Raw genomic sequence first — 22,403 nt, forward strand, 5'->3', positions numbered from 1 at the left:
CTACCAGAGTGCAAAGAGAAAAATTAATAGATATCACTGACGTGACTCAGTTGCCCAAACACAGATAAGAAGTGTTACTCGAGGTATACTTGTATATCTGAAGTATCTACATGGAGCTAGCAAAAATGACAAAGGACTTATAAGAGATCTATACAGTTATGAAGAAATCTGCAGATATATGTAATTCCAGAAATGGTGTTAGATGCCTCCTTTGGAGTGGCTTAGGTGAACCCTGAACCTCTTCTGACTATACAGAGCCCTTGTGTTTAACACTATTGGGAAACAATGAATGATAAATGGGATATGAAATAGCACTTCAATCTTATCAAGAAAAATGTTTCTGCCATGTCCATAATTCCTGCTCTCCTGGGCCCTGAGAATAGCTTGGTTCAATATTTCCTGTGGCAAAATCCAGAATTGGTGCCTAGGTCCTGTGAACCCTGACATTTAAAAATTACTATCATTTTTTGCCTTTTTCTTCTTCCCTCACTCCCTCCTACCCCTAAAGAAGCAGACTTGGAAAGAAAGGTTTTACTCTTCACCCACTGCACCCATTAATAAAGCTGGTTTTGAGACAAATTTATACAAAAGGGCCAGAAAGACCTTACGCGGCTTGCAAAGGAAACCCCTTGTCGCTGCTTGAAATTCCCACCTGAGAGAAGGCAGATGAAACTCCCTCTTGCAGAGTGCCCAGGTAATGCCACCCTGCCAGACCCACTGGAAACACAGCTCCTTTGAAAACCTGTTGCCACCGGCTGCAAGCACAGGCTGATGATAAACAGAAGGGGAGGTGAATTCAGCATCTCTTCTTGCACGGGGAGCATCTGCCTCCGAGCGCACCCTCAAAGACCGGCTGGTGCTCCAGCCCCCTACAATTTTGCAGATGCCAGGTGCACGGAGGTGGGTCCGAAATCCCAGGGGGATCTCAAGCCTGGCCCTGCGGGGCACGAAGGTGCGGGAGGAAAAGTTGCAATTGTCGGGATCCCCAGGAGGGACCCGGGGGTTCGGGGAAAGGAGGTGCAAGGAGCTCCGGGGCGGGTCTTGGGCAGGTGGGGGCGGGCTGAGCATCGGCTTTTGGCAGCCTCACAGGAGGCAGAGGGAGCGGGGAGGACCCGGAGGATGCTGCGGAGGATGCTAAGTTTGTGCTGGCTGCTGCTCCCCCTGGTGAGTGTCCGGCGGCGGCCCCGGGGGAAGGGGTCCCCTGGGCACCTTTGCCTTGCACTGGGTGCCGGGGGGTGGGGGGAGCGGAGGGAACCGCACATCTGGCTGCCCACACAGCTGGCCACAGCTGGATGGCTCTGCCACTGCCCCGCAGGGTCCCGGGGAGGGTCGTCCGCAGAGGCAGGGTAACTTTTGTCAGAAGGGGGAGAAAGCGGAAGGAAGGGAAAAAAAAAATGAAAAGAAAAAACAAAAAGAGGGCGAGGGGGAAGGAAAAAAATAGAAAACATATTCCAGAGTTACAGATTTAACCCAGCTCTTTTCTTTACATTTTCCAACCCTATGATGCTATTAATAAACCTCTTTCAGTTTCCATTCATTAGAACTGCAGTTTCCAGAGGACAGAAAAGCATCCCTAAATCAGAGTAGCTGTAGCATATCTTTAGAGGGACAGGAGGGGATGGCTTGCTTCCTGTCTTGTCCTGAGAAAGGTAACTTTGCTGAAGAGAGAGGATAACTAGAAGGGAATACCTCCTCCTGATGGATTCGGGACATTTACTTCTGTGAGAGGGCACTGATGTTTTTGTTGCTGAAGGCAGCTGCTTATAATGTCACCAAGCAGGAGCCTGAACCATCTTGTGTCTGCTGTGCACTGGAGGCAGCAGGTGAGACTGTAACATTAAACTTCAGGGAAGATGTATGGGCACAGAGAAGCAATTCAAACATGTATATCTCTCCCGTGTCCAATGCCAACTGCTGGTGTTGCCTGCACTGATTAGCAAAAGCAGGTGTAGGTGTAAGTACATCCATAGCTCCTCTTTCCCCTACATCTTTAGTCTCAAAGAATTGTTTGGGAACCTTCCTCGGTGTGATTCCTGGGGACTCATTAATTCTAAAGCCATTTCACAGATGAATGTTTAGTGTAGGCTAGGATTCAGACTCCCTCTGTACTCAATGGGGAGACAGTCGCCTTCCCTGGAAGGATTTCCTCTTGTCCTGAGAAAGATGGAGCAAATATTCCTATAAAGCCTATTCTCTCCCATTGATGATAACAGCAGCCTAAAGGGTTACAGACCGGACTTGACCCTTCTCTTTAATAAGGTGAAAGACAGGAGGCAAATTCTCACATCAGCACCTCACATCTTTTGGAACACTGGATTTTCTTTGTGTTTAAGCAGCTTTATTTACAAGTGTTAAGATACAGAATCTTGCTACACAAATCTTGTTACATACAGTTTTTATTCAGGGCAAGCTAGTCAGCCTGCAGTGTTACGCTTCTACAGGTAGAGTGACTTTGGCATTTGGACTAGCCTTTTTACACATATCAGATGCATAGCTTGTTCTTGCAGATGTCTGCAGAGTGGAGCTAACCTGGAATGATGTATCATGAACATCTGTGGGCTGCCACACATTTTAACATTTTAGCATAGTGCAGCAGTCTGTGCCCATAATAAATTACTTATCAGATGGGATGAGAGCAGAGGAATTCCTGTTTGACAAACTGCATGCTCCAAGTAGCTTTTGGCATCAAACTATTGCTTACATATGAACACCAACTGCATTTCTGGTAAGTGTCAATGATCTAAATCTCAGTGTTTTTCATGTTTCAGACTTGGTCTATTGGAAAGGTTTGGACCCTAAGTCAGATAGTCAGGAAAAGCCACAGACTCACTGGATGTTTTGAGTAAATGGTCTTTTCACATGTCAATGGGTCACATCAGAGAAAAAAAAATCTAGTGCAGATTCTCCAAATATTTCTTCATTCAGATATGAAAATAAACCAGAAAGATAATCCTGAAATAATCCTGAAAACTTCCTCTATGAAACTAGGTACTTCTACCTCCTGTCAGCTCCCCGGGGAGCTGTATGTTGCAGGATGTACTTTCTGCATTGGAGAATGGAGTCCTTGGCATTAAAAATTACCGTTTGCTTGTAAGTGACAAGCAACTGAGAGCAGTGGGTGCTGAAATGCATAAAAAGGACTTTTCCTGTCTTAAAGAGCTCAGTCTCAGGAAACAGAGGATGGGGAGCTGAAAAGACTGTATTTGTCATCCTTCCTGCTGAACTAAACTGCTTTCATCTCCAAACACTTAAAAGCTTTTCACATTTCTGGGGAAGGGCTTCTGCCTTGTTTGAAGAATGGAGGTGAGAATGAGCATAGATGGGTTATCATATGGATCCACATCCATAGCAAGCAGGCACATGGATCCAAATCCATAGCAAGGTGCCGAGTTCCCAGTAAAAGAGATTTGGGCTGGCTTAAATTCCTGATACAGCCACTACTCAACCTTCGTTTAAGGTACATATGTGCTTCTTCTAGGGATTCAGTGTCTGCACACCTTAGGTTCCCCTCCACAGGCAAGTGGAGGTGTGGAAGGATCCGTCTGCTCAGGCATTTTGTTCTCCTGGAGCGAGTTAATGGAGGGAGACAGGCTCCTGTATAATGAGTCACTGTGTCCTCAAACGGGTGTCTGAGAGAGCTGGGAGGAATCCTCCCCTGGAACTGCCTGTCTGCCTTCATTGATTATTAAGGGAGGCTTGATGGAGGAGTTTAGATTAATCATCTAAAATTATCTGTCTAAAATTAGGAATCTTGTCTAAAGTTACTAGTTTAGACTCCTTTAATACTACTGGGAAAAGGTAGGAGCACTCCAAGAACAATGACTATGGCTTTGGTTGAGTGAGCTTGCTGATGGTCTTTGACATCTAAGTTTCGTTTCTCTGGAATTTGGTGACATGAACCCCACCCTTAGGCAAACATACTACACATATGGAAAGGGAGAAATTTCACCTTAATATGGGCACTTGAAATAGCAAAGAGAAGGATCCTTGGCTATTAGGGTGCTTTTATTCCGTAAATATTAGTGGCAGTATTAGTTAAGAAATTAAATGCTCTAACAGGTTTATAGAGCTAATGCATTCATTTTCATTTTCTTCAAGATAATACTAATTACATTGGGTTTGTAAACAAAATAAATTAGTATGTCTGTATTGTCACATACAGAATTATCTATGAGTAAATACATACACTGATATACACAGATATGTATGTGCAGCTAGTACTGCTCTGTATAAAGCTATGTGGTTAAATACAGTCAGATAAATACAATCCAATACACAGAGGAGCATTCAAACACTACTCCAATGTCTTAAAAACAATCTTGAAAAGATATTCCTCTAAATGACTGTAAGGCAATCAGTATCTCAGCTTCTCTTGTTCCATAGGTAATAGAGTTACAGAGAGGAAACAAACACTGAAAATGTCCTCTAGGTAGTCATTTTCAGCCCAAAAGACTCCTGGAATAATCTATTTAAACTGGCTGAAGAGAAAGATTGGAAATAGGCCTTTACCTTTGGGGTTAAAAGCTTTGGGGATCAAGACTGTGTCAGAAAAGTGGATAGTCACTGTTTTTTCCAAGCACACTTAAGCATTGGGCTTTTTTGCTGTGTAAGAAATTTTGGCTGTTTTTTTATAGTTTCTTCCAGTTTTCTGACAGAATGGAATACCGCCTATATTGTATTATAATACTGTCGAATCGCTTATAGGTCACAATGAATAGGAATGTCCTTACTGCAGTGATTGTGAAAGTAGTTAAACTGACATGGACAAGAACTTATAGAGCTCAAGGTTTGTCTTAGCTCCTTTCACATGGGAAAATTGTCCCTGACTTGGATGTTTCAAAACTTTCTAATTAGTATTGGGCTTTTTCAGAAAGAAGTGAAACAGGTGGACAAGGACAAGCCTTATGGAAGATTTTCATAAGATATATTCAACAGATTGAGAAGTTCATGAAAATGGCTGGGGATTTCTTAGACTTCTTCAGTGAATAGACGTATTCAGATTTTTTTATGAGCCACCTTTCATTTTGAATTCATCACTTTGATGTGTTCATCAACATTTCAACTTAAAAAAAAAAAAAAAAGCATTCGCTTCAGAGTATGTTCTTCTTCTTTGGACTGTGTCTTTGGTAAAACCAGCCAACTTACAGGAATGACTGAACACAGCATTGCATGGTTAAAAAAGATCAGGGAATGCATGATTTTCACGTCTTTGCTGTGCTCTTCTGTATCTCAAAATAGCAAGTGAGTTTTAATCCTCCCAGGTGAGAGTCTGTATGACACGGATGGCAGACAACTCTGGTTTGAATATGGAGAAGAAACTATTTGGGCATCCAAGTCATAACAGAAAAAAGCTGAACAGAAGAAGCCCAGACATGGAGAGCAGGGAGTACAGAGATGACTTCAGAGGAGATGAGATCCGACAGATGAATTCAAACGGTAGAGACAGAGGGGGAAAAAAAATAGTGACGAATATTATGAATATTCTTAGTAAATGATTTATGCACTAGATGCATAACTTGTTTGTGTGGTTTTAGGCTTCCACTGCATTGGAAACTTAACCAGATCACTGGAAATACACTTCAAGTTCTTGAAATGTTCCTATCTTGCCACTTCTTCATTCAGCTACTTCTTCCATTTTGATTACTTTTCAAAATGACTAAGAGTTACCAATTCATTCCTGTTTTTTTGATCCCACTGAATTTCTTTTTCAAAAGTATATTAGATGCCCAACTCTGAAGCACTTCCGTTGTTTTCAGAGAGCATAGAAAATGTCCCTTCTTTTTCCCAAGTGTGCTAATAGACTTTTTAATGAGTGAAGATCTGTCCTTTATGTGATGTCTAAATTACAGTTTTTCTATCACTACAACAGTCTGAGGGCACCATCTCTGTATGGGCTCTCACAAACAATTGCTTTTAACTAATCTGCACTAAGTATGGCATTAGGATGTTGCTAAAAATACTTGCTTCCCTGAGCTTGCTAAATCTGGTCTTGTCCAACACAAGAAAATTAAATCCCAAAGTGTCATTAGCTTGAATTTTCTATTTGGGCAAACAAATGAAAATACAGAGGAAATACAAAAGAAGGTTATGCTTCTTACTATCGGTAAGTGTACTGCTCAAGGTTTCAATGCAGTATCCTTATGGATGTTAAGAAAATGAAGTTCAAAAGTAAGTACAAATCCAACATCTGGCTCTATAAACTGTCTCAGGGTTTTAGCATGCCCGCTTCTGTCATATACAACTTTTTTATGTTCACTTCTGATTGCTTTTTTCCAGGCAACATTGTTAAGGTCGTTAGGACTTAGATTTAAGACACCACTGTGAATTTTGGCTGGTCACTAACATTCGAGACTGCAAAAAGATCTCAGTGTAGCTCAGCAATGCAAAGCCTCATTCCTTGAGTGCTGTCCACATTACTGCACGAAACATCTAAGTTTTCTGTTTAATTCTTAGGCACCCTGTAATGTGATTTTCAGTAAGGTCAATGCGATGTTACTGCCTTGCCAGTAGGAAATGTTGATCCAAGAAGCAGCATTTAGAATTAGCCTCTGAATTATTACCACAGCAGTGAAGACTGTGTCAGATTGGACACCCTTACTTTGGTTCCTAAATTACCCCTTTCTAAGGTGAACAGGAGCTGCTCTTTTCCTACAAGAGCTCAGTGATTACGTCAGATGCCTCCCACATTGCCATACAGTGTCCCCTACCTGGTGAAGCAACTAGTGCAGGGCCCTTGCTTTCTAGAAAGCCCCATCACCTAACCACTGCAGGCAAGTTAGAGCAACAACAGGCACTTTTCTCTCAAGGCACTGTGAGAATAATAAGAAAAAATAAGTAAACCTTAGCTAACAAATCACAAATAATGTTCTGCCCAGAAGGCTTTCCTTTAACTGTAAAATGGCTTAATGGTTGTCTTTTTCTTAAAGGCAGAGGAAAACCAACAAATTGAAGCATCATCACTGTTCTAAATTTCTTGTTTATGTGTCATTTTTTCCTTATTTATTTATTTATTTTAGAATGGCATTACTGCCAATAAGCTACAATATTGTTTGTTGACAAAACTAGCCTCATTTTTGCTTCTTACAGGGTAGGCTGTAGGTTACCTCTGTAATTACACTTGATCTTGATTTTCTAACTGTCAGAAATATTTAATCTATGCTCTGGCCTCTAACAAAAATTCTGGTTTCTAATGGCTACAGTCACTGGCACACCAAATCCAGTACCCCAAAATCAAATAAAATTTATATATACTTATTAATTGCTAAGCTATCAACAGTAGTAACATTGTGTACAATCTCACTATTGGTGAGTGTCAGCAACAGTTGTTCTAGAGAAAATCCTAAAATCATGTTTTCTGATGATTGATCATTGCTGTCAGAGGCAGAGGGCTGGACTACATGGACAAGGGATCTGACCTGTTATGGCAGTTCCTCTATCTTGTGGAAAACCAACACACACCTTCCCTGTGGGTAGAGTATGGGCTTCCCAGCCAATGCAAATGAATTACACTCCACTGGTTTCAGTGCAGTTCTGGGTTATAGTGACTGATAGTCTGGTTCAACAGGTGTGGATTTACCAAAGGAGGGAAAAGGCACACATACTGCCTCTTTGACAATGCATCTGGGAGGGTACAGTTGCTTAGTCCCTCATACGTGTTACACCTGCAACTACTGCATGCATTGCTTAAGTTGGCCTTTGGAAAAAGATATCACCTCCTGTTTTGAAACCTTTCATTATGAATGACATGTCTGCTTTCACCATTCCTGGCACCTCTGGCACGAAGTGGAACCTTAAGTTAACCCATCTATCCCAAATGCTTTTTTCTTAAAGGCATTCCAAATCTCTTTTCATGGTTTTGATTTCATTTTGGGCTCTGACTGGTCATTGCTTTCAAGACTTTTGCCAAAGGGCTCAAAATAGACAGTAATTGTATAAAATCATGTTGAGTTGTTGTGACTTTTAAACATCAAACCTAAGAATATTCCATATACAAAGTTTCTCATCATCATCAACAGAGTCCAGGAATTCCAGAAAACAAAACAAACAAACAAAAAAAGACTTGTTTCCTGTCCAGCTGAATCCATCCTTATAAGTAGAAATAATGAGGGATTTTTTGGTAACGATCATTTTGTTACTACTACTCAAATTATTTGTTTGTTCTGTAGGAAAACCAAAATGTATTCTAAAAGGTAAGCAAAAAATGTGGCTCACACTAAAACCTGAAAAATTACATTTCAGGGTAGAGTTACTACAGATGAACAGCAAGAGATATTTTAAGAATCCCTCATGCTGGTTTATAAACTGTATTTAAAATTGCCCACTGGAGAGATAAAATGCATGAAAAAAAAAAAGGCACATCTTAATTTTATTTTCATGCACTGTCCTTAATTCTCTTTCTGTTCTAATATTAGGATGTATGAACCATGTCTAGGGCCTCATAATTAAATGCATTTTGTCCATGCTACTTTAAAGTCTAAATACAGGTAAAAATTTTGAAGTTTTTGAAGGTAACGTTTTTTGTTTGTTTGTTTGTTTTGTCCCCCATCCCCTGCCCTCTGGCAGATATTATTATAAAAATGTAATAGTCTACAAGACTTCCAGTCACTTTCAGTTGATGCTAAAAGAAGTCCTGGCTGCACTGCTCACTAAACATTCTGAAGGCCAATAAATCAACTTCCAGTGACTGAAAAGGCAATATAGCAGTGATGTTTTCATCTGCACTGTGTTTTCAAAGTCATTAGAGGTTTAGAATGGCCTACAGTCTCCCTCAGAAATATCTCAGAAAGCCTTCAATCCATCACTACAATTAAAATCACTATCCCCAGAGCCTCTGGCTTTGCTTTGAATAGTATAGCTTGCAAAGGAGCAAACCCTCTGCTCTCTTCCATGTAAGACTCCATGTCTTGAAAATCCCACTATAGCCAGAGGAGGCTTTGGTGCTCTATTCAGCAGTCTGAACATAGTTTAGTTACTTTCTAGACTCTCTTAGCTCTTAATGACTGAGGAGGTTAATTCTGTTGCTTAAATATGTGTGTGTGGAACTATTTAAAACAACCCATAGTGTTTGAAACTTTGTCACGGGGCTGGCAAAATTAATATCAAACCTACACAAGAGGTCTGGGATACCCTATATCAACACAAATGTCATTAACCATTCCAGAGTGAGTGAAACATCCTTTAAATTTCTACTGACTGCAAAAGAAGCTCAGATAACAAGGCCTCATGTAGACACTGACATTGTAGATAATATCTCAGAATTTAATTGTCCCTAAAGAAGCACCTGCTATCATTTTCAGAATGTTGCGGCTATTAAGAATATCTTCACAATGACAGCAATTATGACTGAGGGATCCTGAAACTTTCCAGAGTACGCGATGGAGGCCAAGTAAAATACATGACAATACCTCAATGACATTAAGTATCTGTACTTAAGAAGCTGTATCTAGACCCTCGTAAACAACACTGGTGATGTTTAGAAGTCCATTTAACTGGTTAAATGTAGTTATCTTCATCTGAGAAATAAATATAATTCCTTAAGCTACAAAAGTGAATCACGCATTTTTTCTAATTTCTTCCTCTGGTGAAATGGAAACAATGCCTCTATGTACCAACTCTGTATCCTCAGAAAGTAAAGTGATAAAGTTATGTAATCACTCAGATTGAACTCAGATTGATCAGGGCTACCATTTTCTTAATTTCTCTAAATTCTTGGACTTTAATATTGTTTATTTAAGTCTGAATGGACAGACATCTTCTGCTCCTTCCTATGGCTTCTTTCTTTTCTTCCTTTTTAATTATACCAACTGCATTCAGAAGGGAAGAGCTTAGACCATGTCTCTCAGTAGAGCGATTTGTATAGCACTGTCATCCCAGCATCTTGGAGAAAATGGGGAACCAATTCTGTCAGTCTCAGCATCAGAGAAAAGTGCGTACCTGCTCTTGAAGAGTAAAAAAGACATTGCCATGTTTTGACCTAACTCCTCCAATAATAACTCCCAAGACTCAAAACTCCCAATAACTCAAAAATAACTCCCAAGAGTTATTAGGAATCTTTTGCCAAGACGTAGTTCTGAACATTCAAAATAATTAACTAAGAAATTATCTATTTATGTTTAAAGAAAATTACTTATTTTTGATTTATGGAGAAGAAACATGCATATGGTCAGAAGGCATGTATGTTTGGGGAACTCTGATTCCAATAGCTCACGATCTTCTTATCCAGTATTGGCCAGTTGACAAAGAGGTGGAAATCCAAAGACTGTGAAATTCCAAAGACTGCAAAATCCACTTAAGTTTTGTGAAAATTATAGGCATAAAAAGGAGTTCATAAAAAAAAAAAAAAGTCCAGCTTAGAGAAAAGGTGCTACATGAGCTCTAATCTTACAACACAGAAAAAAAAAAAACCCACAAATGTATATGCATACTCACACATGTATATAAATTCATACATGTACAAGATCACAGCCTCCTTTTCCCTTTGTCTATCCTTCCGCTATTTATATTTCCTATTTGCAGAAAAAAAAAAAAAAAAAAAAGGTTCTGTTCATTCTGGTAATCACAGAACTTCTTGGTTATGTTTTCTTTGTCTCACTGAGGTTGCGGGCATCCATCCAGAATGCAAGATATTCCAGCAAGTCGTGAAAGAGGAGGCACTCTGCCTAGAAAAGAATGAATCTGTTTCATCTGATTTTAAAGGTAATGGTCTTGATTGCCAAGCTCTAATATTATTATCTCGTGTCACTTCAGGTGTGTGATGTGAAGATACCAGTTTCTGAATCAAAATTTGATTCCACAATCCTATTTTATTTGGCTTGAAGTGCTTCTCCTTCTATTGGCTGCAGCTTTACCTCATCTGATTTTAGACATCTGTAAATGCTCAATGTCTAAGTCAGGATGTGTCTTCTTAGATTCCCTTAAAGTAAATGGAGGAAGGTGGGTGTCCTTAGAAAAATTTTCATTGCCTTTGCCTTAGATGCTTACTTTAGGATGAGATGAATCATTCTCTGAAATAACATTCTCTTTACTAACTATAGAACGAGGCTAAGATGATTAGTTCAGACTCTGACAACTTTAAATGTCTAGTTCAGGCAAGAAAATCATATTTAGATATATTTTTTAAGTCATTAAAGTATTTTATATGTACTTATATCCAAAACTCCAAAGAAGCTTCCACAGAATACAGAAAAAAACATGCAGAAATTCTATTATGTTGAAAATCATTCCAATTTGGTGAAAAAGTTATTTTCCAGAAGAAATGAGAAAAAAATAATAATCCCAACTTCTTCAAAATATCTTATTTCTACATATTTGGAGTTTTTCTGTTTGTTTGTTTGTTTGAAATTACTTACTGTAGTAGTGTTTTGAAATCTATTATATGTCCAAATATAAATTTTGTAAGTTAAAATGAACAGTTCAGCATTTCTGTAACATATTTTTAAAATGCTGTAGAAGGGAATCTCTTTACTGTGGTTCCAGCATTTTAGAGGCCTGCTTTTAATTGGTTCAAATTGAAATAACAAATGTCCAAACTCTTTCAAAAACTCAATGCCATTTTTTTCTGGCCAACTTTAGTTAAAAAAAGATTGAAACTGCCTTTCAGTTATCATAATTATCAGATGGTCATTTTCTAGAGACGAGTTATGACACAAAGGTACCTCATGCACTTGGTATGAATAGAAGTATCGCAACTACCTGGAAACCTGCCTTTAGAAGCCTATAGATGTTTAGAGACTAAATCACAGGATATGTCCTTTATCTTGTGTATTTTTCTGAAACCTGTCCAATCACTCTGGTATCTGGCATTCTTCTTGATCTTGCCCATTCTATTTTAGTGTTATTTTTTTCTTCACCCCTCCATCTCCTTTAATCAACTCCAAAATACCTCCTGGATGCATTTTACACTTGGAACACCCACTAACACTCCGCAAAAATTTTGGCAACAATCAAGCTTTGTCCATCATGATTTATTACAAGCATTTTGTCTTTGAAAAGTACAGTATGACATTCCAGATATTTTTCTCTTTACCAGGAAAACAATTACATGATTTTGGAATCTTCTTTGTAGCAAAGGCTACTCAAATAAATAAATAAATAAAATCCTGAAACTTCTGTTAAACTATTTAAAAATCTTGAACCTTGTCAACTGTGATTTTCTCAATCATCCCCTTTCCACCTTTTGTTCTATACAGGTGGAAAGAGTTTAATGAAAATCTGTTCTGGTATTTGCAGCCTTTCTCAGTATATTCTAAAATGAAACATTAGATCTGGAAAAACAATTCATCTACGGTTTTTTAAAAAACCTAGTGTATTTTATCTAGGGCTTTTTAAAACTTGTTTCAGATTGATAAAAGTCTCTGGATGTTTTTCAGTTTTCAGGAATTGCATATGAGACAAAATTAAAGACCACAATTTGTACAGTTACTTCCTGGCACTCTCAGAGAATCAGAGGCAGAATTATTCTGTGTTGCAGACTTTTTAATCTAAAGTCATTAGTCATTATCCTCACTGTACAGAGTGGTGTCTAATGAGTGTCCTCAGTGGAGTCAAGGGTGCGATTCCTCACTTCTTGAAGTTCATGTGTAAAATAGGTCAATTGAATCAAACTCTAAAAATGCTTATTTTTCTCCTTTGAAAAAAAAAACAAAAACAAACAAACAAACAAAAATCAACGAATGAGTTTTGGGTGTCTGAAGCAGACTTAAATGTCTATGATGTCAACATTACTTCATAGGATTCCTCCTGCACTTGTCTTCATGGAGTCTCAGATGATTTAGCCATTCGTTAGCGTCTTGAAAACCTCAGCATGTGAAATGTTCTTGCTGACTTTGCACTCAGTGTTTTCTCTATCAACTATAGAAGTTATTGGAAATGAAGCCCACCCACTCTGCAGGATAAAACATCCAGGTCCCCCTGCCAGATAAGTTCACCTAATTCTGTTATTTAACCCCACATTGTCAAACAGGCTAAATTTTTAGACTGAGTTCCTTAGAAGTCTTTTAGTGCTTCTTAGAGGAACTCTTTAAGTCTCTTAAAATGTGTGGACTACTGCAAGTCTATGTGGACCTCACATTACCTAACTATTCATTTGAAAATTAGCAGCCCAGTTTAGTCTATAATCATCAGAGAGACCTAGGTACATGCAGTGAGTGATTCATCCTGTCCTCAAAAAGGAGACACCGATATATGGGATGAATCATCCACTGGAAGTCCCTGTCTCTTTCTGCTGATTACAGGGGGAACATAGCTAAGTTTAGGTAACATATTTTAGACAATTAAAATTAGAGATAATGAATCAGAGTGTCTATTTTCCCATCTGGCAAATTGGGGATACCAGGAATTTCATCCTTCTGAGGATGATGTGAGGATAATCCTGTGGAAGATTCTCGGGACTATTCTTTCAGAAGCCAGAGAGTAACTTTGCTTGGCTACAGGCAAGTAATATTGCCTCCACATTTCAGCTCTTGACAATTTTAGATTCGCCTTGTCATCAGTCACAGAGGAAACAGAAAAGAATCGGTGAAAGAAAATAACACCTCCCAAATGAAACTCATGCACTGTTTTATATCTGCCTTATGACTACCTAGAGATTAGTTTCTGTTACAGCATGGTGCTTTTTTATTGGTTCAGGCACCTTTACATGCTGATAATTTTTCTGTGCTTCACCCACACCTACCTGACAACTGACACAGCATGACTGCAGCTTGAGTGTCAATGTGATGCATCAGTGACAAAGCTGTGATTGACTGTAACTTCTGAAAACACTTTTTATTGGATGCATAGTTAATTAACTGCCCTGTATCTTCAGCCAACAACCTCTGGTTTAGGGAACCTCATAACTGCCAACCAGCCAGATCTGTTCCCAGTTATGATTATTTCAGAAGATGCTGGGAGAAGTTCTTCTGATTCAGGAAAAATCTAATCCCTGCTGAAGTCATTGCCAAAAATTTGTTAATTGACTAAGATAAGGATTTCAACCCTATATATATATATATAAATATTTTTTTTTTCTTTAAGTCAGATGAAACTGATAGACTTTAAGCGTGAAGTCAAGAAGCTGAGTTTTTAAGTAGGATGATTTTCATCTGGACTGAAAGCATTAATAAAAAATCCCAAAATCTTATAATTATTCCATATTTTTATTTTGCTGACTTTTGTTTCGACAATAAAAAGAGCTGCAGTTGATTTGACTTTCAGAGTGTGTCTGCTTGAATTTAATGTATTTTCTCTCAAAAGACAAAGTGGAAGTATGTATGTGAGGGATGATACACTCAAGAAGTAGAAGAAAGCAACACAGTCCTTCATTTGTAGAGCTTCATGGCCTGTTGTGACTCTTCTTCATGCACGTGTATTAGTGGGAAAGCCATAGATAATCTCATTATGGAAGACCAGCTGTGTGATGTTCTGTGTGTATTCCTTTATTTAGAGTTATTTAGAGTTGGACTCAAAGAGTTATAGTAAATGGGGTCAATCTGGCCGGTGGCCTGATGATACAGGACTTGCAGGTTTACTAAGTAAGTCTGAAGATGAAACTAAACAGGGAGGAGCTGTTGACTCTCTCAAGGGTAGAGAGGCCTTGAAGAGAGATCTTGACAAATTAGAGGGCTGGGCAATCACAAACAATAAGAAGTTTAACAAGAGCAAGCATCAGATTCTGCACCTGGGAAGGGGCAGCCCTGGATATATGTACAAACTGGGGGTCAAGAGAATGGAGTACAGTCCTGCAGAGTGGGATCTGAGGGCTCTGGTGGAAGACAAGTTGAATATGAGTCAACAGTCTGTTCTGGCAGCCAAAAGGGCCAGCTGTATCCTAGGGTGCATCAAGCATTGCTAGCCAGTTGAAGGAAAGGATTGTCCCACTCTGCTCTGCACTGGTGCAGCCTCACCTCAAGTGCTGTGTGCAGTTTAGGACATCTGAACATAAGAAGGACATAAAACTATTAGAGAGAAAGGAAGCCCACAGAGAAGGTGAAGCCCACGAAAGAAGCCCACGAAGATGGTGAAGGATCTAGAGGGGAAAACATAAGGGGAGTGGCTGAAGTCCCTTGGTCTGTTCAGCCCAGAGCAGAGCAGGCCGAGGGGAGGCCTCATGGCGGCCTGCAGCTCCCTCACGAGGGGAGCGGGGGGCAGGCGCTGAGCTCTGCTCTCTGGGGACAGCGACAGGACCCGAGGAAACGGCATGGAGCTGGGACAGGGGAGGGTCAGGCTGCGTGTTGGGAAAAGGTTCTTCACCGAGGGGGTGGTTGGGCGCTGGGACAGGCTGCCCAGGGATGTGGTCAAGGCACCAAGCCTGCTAGAGTTCAAGAAGTGTTTGGACAATGCTCTCAGACAGACGTATCATTTGATTTTTGGAAGGTCCTATGTGGAGACAGAAATTGGACTTGATGATCCTGGTGGGTCCTTCCCAACTCAGGATATTCTATGGGTCTATGATATATTTTTTTTTCTTTCCAGGATGCACCAGAGATTGGGATGGTCTAAGCTGTTGGCCCAGAGCTGCTTTTGGGGAAGTGGTTAAAATTCCCTGTCCGAGATTTTTTGAAGAAATCACCAATATCCATGGCAAGACGTTTTTCCTATTCTTCTTATCCCTAGATATTTAGGAAAAAAAAAATTGAATAGTTAAAGATTAAGTAACTTGCATATTTTCATGATTCACAAAGCTATCTTATGTGACCTGACACAGAGTAATTATGTAGATTTTCGTATACATCTTGGCTTATGGTGAATACTTGGCAATTTTTGGTGTAGTGTTATGCTGTACTGAATTGTCTAACTTCCTTTGTTGTCTAAAATATACAGGTAATTGCACTAGGTTGCTGAGGTTATAATGGAGTATATCATAGAATCACTGACTATTTATAAAGTCATGAATAATTGATGTTAGAAAGGACTTCTTGAGGTCCTGTAGTCTAATCTTCCCGTCAGAGCAGGACCAAATTCAAAAATCAAATCTAACTTCAAATCTAAGTCAGGTGGCTGAGGACTTCGTCTGTAACCACAGATTATGTTGTAAGTGCAGGATAGATTGCATAATTTGGTTTCCTCTGTGTGAAGATTGAACTTGCAGAAAAAATGAATGGGAACATCTGTATTAACGTTTCAAATGATAGATAAATTATTAACTCTCTGTAGCTAATCTTGATAATGTGACTAGACCTGCAAGTATCTAACTTATGAATCAGAGTAGGAATATATTTTTTTTTCTTGTCAAAAAATAAAAAACAAGAACAAACAAACAAAACCTGTAATTCATTCTCTGATATATTTCACCCTTAAAGGCTTCCTTCAGAGAAACTGTACACAGGAGGCATATTGGTCAGAACCATTCCCACCGTACGCTGTTGCCTGTGGATTTGATGAAGGTTCCAGTAAAGGGCCTGAGGATCAGGTGAGTTTTTATTTCCTTCTTGTGGACATCTCCAGAGCACATTCTCCTGAGTATACTGAGACGGATGTTCCCACATGCCTGAGCCCCACCAGAATTCAGTAATTACCCTCCTTCAATACTAAGCTCAAACCTTCAAGTGTATTTACCACCTGTTTAACAAATTAGGCTTAGTGTAAAGCAGGTAGGAAGGCCATTTTCCTCTCCATTTTTTCCTCGTATTTTTACTCAAGAGATTCATGGTTAGGTCATCTGTCCTGCCTAACAAAGACTTTGTTTCTCTGAGATAGAGGATTTGAATCTACACTATCTTCCAAGGTAACCTTACCAACACGTCTATAGGGAATTTTTCAGGGAACCCTGCTCTTGATTGTTTTTCCAGGTCTTCTTTAAGTCAGAGAATAAAGGAGTCCATAACTTTATAGCATGGTGATCAATGTATGCATTTAGTAAGGAACTCTTGTATGCTACTAAGTAGTTCCACAATTCATTTTAGGCACTCAGTGGAGCAAGAAATGAACCCCCATTTTTCTTGTCTTGAAAGCAACGTTAGGTGCTCCACATAGACTCCAGCAACACTTCTTTTTTACCCACATCTTCATATGATTTAAATTTCCACGTTCTTTACCATTGTGTGTGGCCCCAGGGTAGGAATGACTTGCACTGCATTGGTGGTGTTTGTTCTTCAGTGGATGAGCTTTACTTCATGGCTGAATGGTATTTATTTACAGAGCCATGCTCAATGCCTCTGTCTCATGAATTCTGATCTTTGCTAATGAGACATGAGAAAATAGGGGTATCTCCATCCCCTCATCTCCATTGTGCACTGGGCAAGGTTCATACATCTCACATGAATGCACTAGAGCCTGTATCATCACAGTGTCCTCTTCATATGGTAATTTGATAGAACTGATTGACTCCCTCCAATCTATGAAAGAAAAGACTAACTCATATAATTCCTCGTGAGTGTTCAGAATTTTGACTTCACAGTGGAAAAAGGTTATTAGTCACAGACCAAGACACAAAAAGCTGAAGAGGATTGTCTTCACTAACACTCTGGTTATCTGGAGTAAGTCATTTGGCTCTCCAGAAGTGGAAAGGTCAAACACAGAAGTACTAGTTCAAGTATCTGAATCTTTAGGAAGTGTTGACACAATTGGCTTCATATGGCTCCATGAATTTGGAAACACAAGCATATTTGTAATAGGCAGTACAAATATCTGGAGCAAAATTTCCCAACTGTAAAATAAAAATATTTGTACCATGACATGGTTCTCACACACAGAGCTAAGAGAGAAAACTCTCTTAGTTTTCAAACCAGAGTGGATTTTTCGAAGAAGCCCAGGTTAGTGCTAAGCAGTAAATCATGCACATGGAGAATCTGTAGTTGGCCTAAGCTGATAACAGGCAAGGGACTATATTTATATTTTAACATTAGCAAAGATTTCATGTTCATGCTGTGTCTGTGTTTAATTTGTTACCTCAGTCATAACCACAAGGTCTATGAAGGGAAGATAAGATCAATAAGCTCTACTGCATTTTAAAGAGAAGGAAGTTGGTGAGAAGAATCCCACTTGTAATCTAAGAGGACTACTTGTTTCATATTTTGTATCCTCAGTGAGAACCTTGTGTGTCTTTTGCGTATTGTTTTTTTCAGCTATGCTACAGTAATAGATAACATATCCAAATACTTCCTTATTCAACTGAAGAATCTATTTTTTAATTTGCACATTTGTTTTGAAAATATCATATAAAAGATTAGCAGTATTTAAAAAACATCAGGGTGATTCCTAAATTGTCAGGGTTACCTGATTTACTTATGGATCTACTTAAAATTGCTAATATATTGTCTCAACCTAGAAATGCTGCCTTTTAGATTAATATAGTTTGGATCAATTAGAGAACAAAGTGTCCACTGCATTTGCAAGGAGGAAATTTGCCTGAATTCAGAGAATTTAGTTTCTTGGGATTTTGAATAATTAGGTGATCCTGTAGTGAATCAGAATAAAATGTGCATAGCTAAAGCCAAATAAAAGTGTTTTATTTTTCTTTGGAAATAGAATATATGAATGCAAAGCAAACAAACAAATAAACTATAAAGAATTTACACTGTTACAGCTGTAAGGCTACTGAATGAACTGCTTGTCCAAGGAGTTAAAGTCTGTGAGGTTATTTCTGTGACTTTAACTTCCTTACTTCCATGATGCCATGTGACTTTTTCACAGAATTTTGCTTTCCTCTCCTGCAAAATGCAAGTTTTATTTATTATTTAACTATAACTGTTTATGAAAACCAACACTTCTCGAATCAGCAGAAAACACCCTTTGACCAAAATGGAGTACAATCTGGCCCTGGTCTAAAGTTACTGATTCACAAATCACCCATCAGCAGGTTTCAGTGCCCTAGAGTCCACATATAACTAGAAATCATAGTTATATAACAAAGTTAACATCTTCCTGTTAAGCATGCTCGAACTATTTTATGGTCACTATTTCAGATGGGTTGGTGGGCTGTGGAACCTGTCTCATGCGTAAGGTTTTGAAGGGTTCAAAAGAAAAAAAGACATGTTAGTGATGGAGGGAAAACCTGAATCAGATCTTTAGCACCTAAAGCAGCATGTAGGGGATGGGACTGACTGCTAACGGAAACTGTATCTTAGTGAAATGAGCACACCAGCATGCATGCTGCATAACCACCAGCATTGGTCTTTGTTCTCTTTTTCTCATAGAAATCATATTATTCTGCATTTTGGCGTGTCTACACTGCTGGCTATGCAGCATCAGTGACTTCACTCATTACAGCTCTAATTGTCTTTGCTGCCTTCAGGTAAAAAAAGAAAAAGTCTCTTTTCAGGATGTCTCAAGACAGCCTTATCCTAATTCCTTTCAAACGTTCTGTTTTTGTTTTTATTTTTAACTGTTTTCAAACCTTTCTCAGGCATTATACTATCAATGGAAATGTGTTCTTTTATTCATGTTGTGGCATTTCCCTGCAGACACTAAAACAATAAAGCTGACTGGACAGTCTGTCTTATTCTCTATAATTGTACCATACAGTAGAAATGCTTCAAGCTGTTATTGCTATTAACATAAGATAACTGTTCCTCCAGTACATAGCAGGACATACTCTGCAGAAACTGAGTATGTCTCATGCCCTGAACCTGTAGTCATTCCAAATTGTTCATTCCCTCTGTGAAAGACATAATAAGGGGCAATGGAAAGAGGTTTACAGAAATTAAATGTCATGCTTGATACTGTCGGATATTAGGAAATGGATCCTGGTTTAGACTGGCCCCAATGAACCTGGACATGAATGTTAAGCCTCCTTTCCAGGCAGGAGTGCAGACCACAGAAGCAACTTCCTAGGTGGTGTAAACTGACAGTCTCAAAGGTCATATCTCCTATAGAAGTACCCAGGACCAGGAGTCTGATATGTCCAAACCTTGAAGGAGATTCCTTCATCTCAAGGTCAAACCGTGGACAGGACAATCTAGGGAAATGCAGCCAGGGGTAAGGCAGCTGCTTCTCTGGTAGTGATCCCACAACAGGCAGCTGACACCTATTCAATCCTCTCTGTTCTCCTCCAGCCAGAAAGGGGTTGGAGAGCCTGTTGCAGTCTTGTTTAACAAAAAAAAATGTTATTTAGGATAATTAAAAGACATTATTGCAGTATAGCCCAAGAGTCCCAGAGTTATTCTCTGCTCCTGGCATCTCCTTTAAATGTGTGGCAATTCAAGGACAATTAAGCTAGCACTTTTAGTAGAGCAAACAGATAACCACTGCTGTGATCCTGTTTGCCTAGCTGCCTCTCAGGTGACAGATTATTTGCATTGGAAGGTGTCTGAAGTCACCCTGCATTCCTGTCTGAGGTCAGATGAGAAATTTCTCTTGAAAAACCATTTTCCTTTTCTTTTTCTATGTCAGAAAATTCCACTGTACACGGAATTACATCCATATGCACCTGTTTGTCTCCTTTATCCTGAGAGCAATTGCTGTTTTCACCAAAGATGCTGTTTTGTTTGCAGATGAAACTATGGACCACTGCCTAATGTCAACGGTACTAAACTTCCCCACTGTCTTTCATTGAGTTAATACTTAATTCATGACCTGAAGAGAACATGTAGATTTCTTAATCCAATTTCTCTTTGGTTTGCAAGAATTGAAATCTTAAAGCAATCAATACCGCACAAACAAAAAGACCAAGTGCTATGGGTTACATCACATCCAGATTTGGTATATAAGGTACAGCCTTGTTGACCCTAATGGAGCTGTTTCAATTTCTACCACAAATTCTATAAGAGGGGCCCAATGTTTTCTTTTCAAAAAACAGAAAGTTAACTGAAATGATGGAATCCCAAACCTGCTGAAACCTTGTATTAATTTCCTCATTTTTGTCTGGCAAAATTGATTATTTCCTTATACTTGTAGAGAATCCAAACCCAATGGAGAGTAGACCTAATAAGTGTTTTTATTCCTCTGCATTTCCAGGTTGCTTGTAAAGCTGCTGTAGCATTCTTCCAGTTCAGTATTTTAGCCAATTTCTTCTGGCTTCTTATAGAAGGGATATACCTGCAAACACTGCTTTTGCTGACCTTTGTTTCAGACAAGCAATATGTATGGTGGTTCATATTTGCTGGCTGGGGTTAGTACTCTTTTCCACTTTGTGTTGTTTAGTATTTCCATTTACTTTTAGAACTAAACAAAATATTCTGAGATTTCCTTTGATAATTTCCTTTGATGAAAGGTGCCTTTTCATGCAGTAGTACTACATCAAAACCATACCATTATTCTGCCTTTCTTCTTATCTTGGTAGATTTTTCACCATTTAAAACTTTGAAGGAGAGGGTAGAACAGAATATTAGAAGCACTTGGATATGCCTACTCGAAAGACAGCAGCACTCCTGTTTATGACTGGAATTAATTTCATGCAACTACAGTCATTTAAAAGTTAATCATCTAATCTAAACTATCTCTCCAGGTTTTTCCTGCAGCAGTAGAATGAGGTAGTCATGCTGTGGTAATGATTAATCCAGTCTTCAAACAGATGACTAATGTGCCTGGATAATATCCTGAAAACATCTTGTCTTCCTCCACTGACTAAAGAAATTTGAGTGACTAACTTTAAGTTGACATTTTGCTTTTGATAGGCAGAAATAGATATCTGAGATCGCATGAGTTCGGGTCTAGGAATCAAAAATTCTATTTATTTATTTTTCCAAAGACATTCTCTGTCTTTAAGGAATCTTTTGAGTTTATACAACAATTAAAAATATCTCCCATTATCAGAATATGTGCATGTAATGCATAAAATTTCTTTCACTGCAGAGAATTGTTTATTTTGACTCTCAAATATTCTTGTATTTCACCTTGGCTATTCTAAAATTGAGGTGCTTGAATTGAGTGGTTACATAACACTTTTGGATTAGAAGTAAAATCCAAATTCTTTTAAAGTAGATAGCAATTTTGCCTTCATGTTCAGATTCTTAAACTTTATTTATGTAACTAAAATTTTTAAAATCTGAATTTTATAAAGATGATGCCAATTTGGAGATATTTCAATTATGATTGCCAGAAACTAAACACGTAGGTCTTGATTGATCACAGCTAACTTGAGATAACAAAAGAAACACCTCAACTGATATTGTAGTAATACTCAGGTAATATGGATATATTTTTTTCCCTTCATTAATTAAAAAGTCAGCTTAAACTGAATATTATCGCTTTGTAAAAGCTTTGAGCAAAAGTTAGGAATGACAACTTCTGAACCTTTTCTACAGATTCTATATGATACTTAAATAGACATTATCTATATTTCATTTGTTTTATCAGTGTGAATGTCACCTTGTTTTGATTAGAGTCTCTTTTGTGGCAGGTTTGAAAGGCACCTAGTCTTTGGAAATCCACTGATGGAAAGCAAAAGAAATTGCTAGTTTAAAGACCTGTTACAAAGTAAATAAATAAATCAAATAAATAAATAAATAATTATTATAATGAAAAAATGTAAATAGTTATTCACTAAC

The 22,403-nt window shown here is 38.6% G+C and overlaps 1 protein-coding gene across 1 annotated transcript in view; it reads left to right on the forward strand.

Annotated features, from left to right (window-relative positions):
• The first annotated feature begins 820 nt into the window (after nt 1-820).
• Nucleotides 821-22,403, forward strand: part of LOC106036788 (vasoactive intestinal polypeptide receptor 1-like) — a 31,817-nt gene continuing 10,234 nt past the window's right edge. The window contains exons 1-7 of the mRNA XM_013182371.3: nt 821-1,164; nt 10,596-10,695; nt 15,451-15,558; nt 16,278-16,387; nt 19,113-19,210; nt 20,308-20,440; nt 20,872-21,025. Of these exons, the coding sequence (XP_013037825.3) occupies nt 1,120-1,164; nt 10,596-10,695; nt 15,451-15,558; nt 16,278-16,387; nt 19,113-19,210; nt 20,308-20,440; nt 20,872-21,025 (748 nt within the window). The 5' untranslated portion in view covers nt 821-1,119. The remainder of the gene's footprint in view (nt 1,165-10,595; nt 10,696-15,450; nt 15,559-16,277; nt 16,388-19,112; nt 19,211-20,307; nt 20,441-20,871; nt 21,026-22,403) is intronic.

Source organism: Anser cygnoides, chromosome 2 (assembly GCF_040182565.1).
Source record: "Anser cygnoides isolate HZ-2024a breed goose chromosome 2, Taihu_goose_T2T_genome, whole genome shotgun sequence".
In the NCBI taxonomy this organism is placed as follows: Eukaryota; Metazoa; Chordata; class Aves; order Anseriformes; family Anatidae; genus Anser; species Anser cygnoides.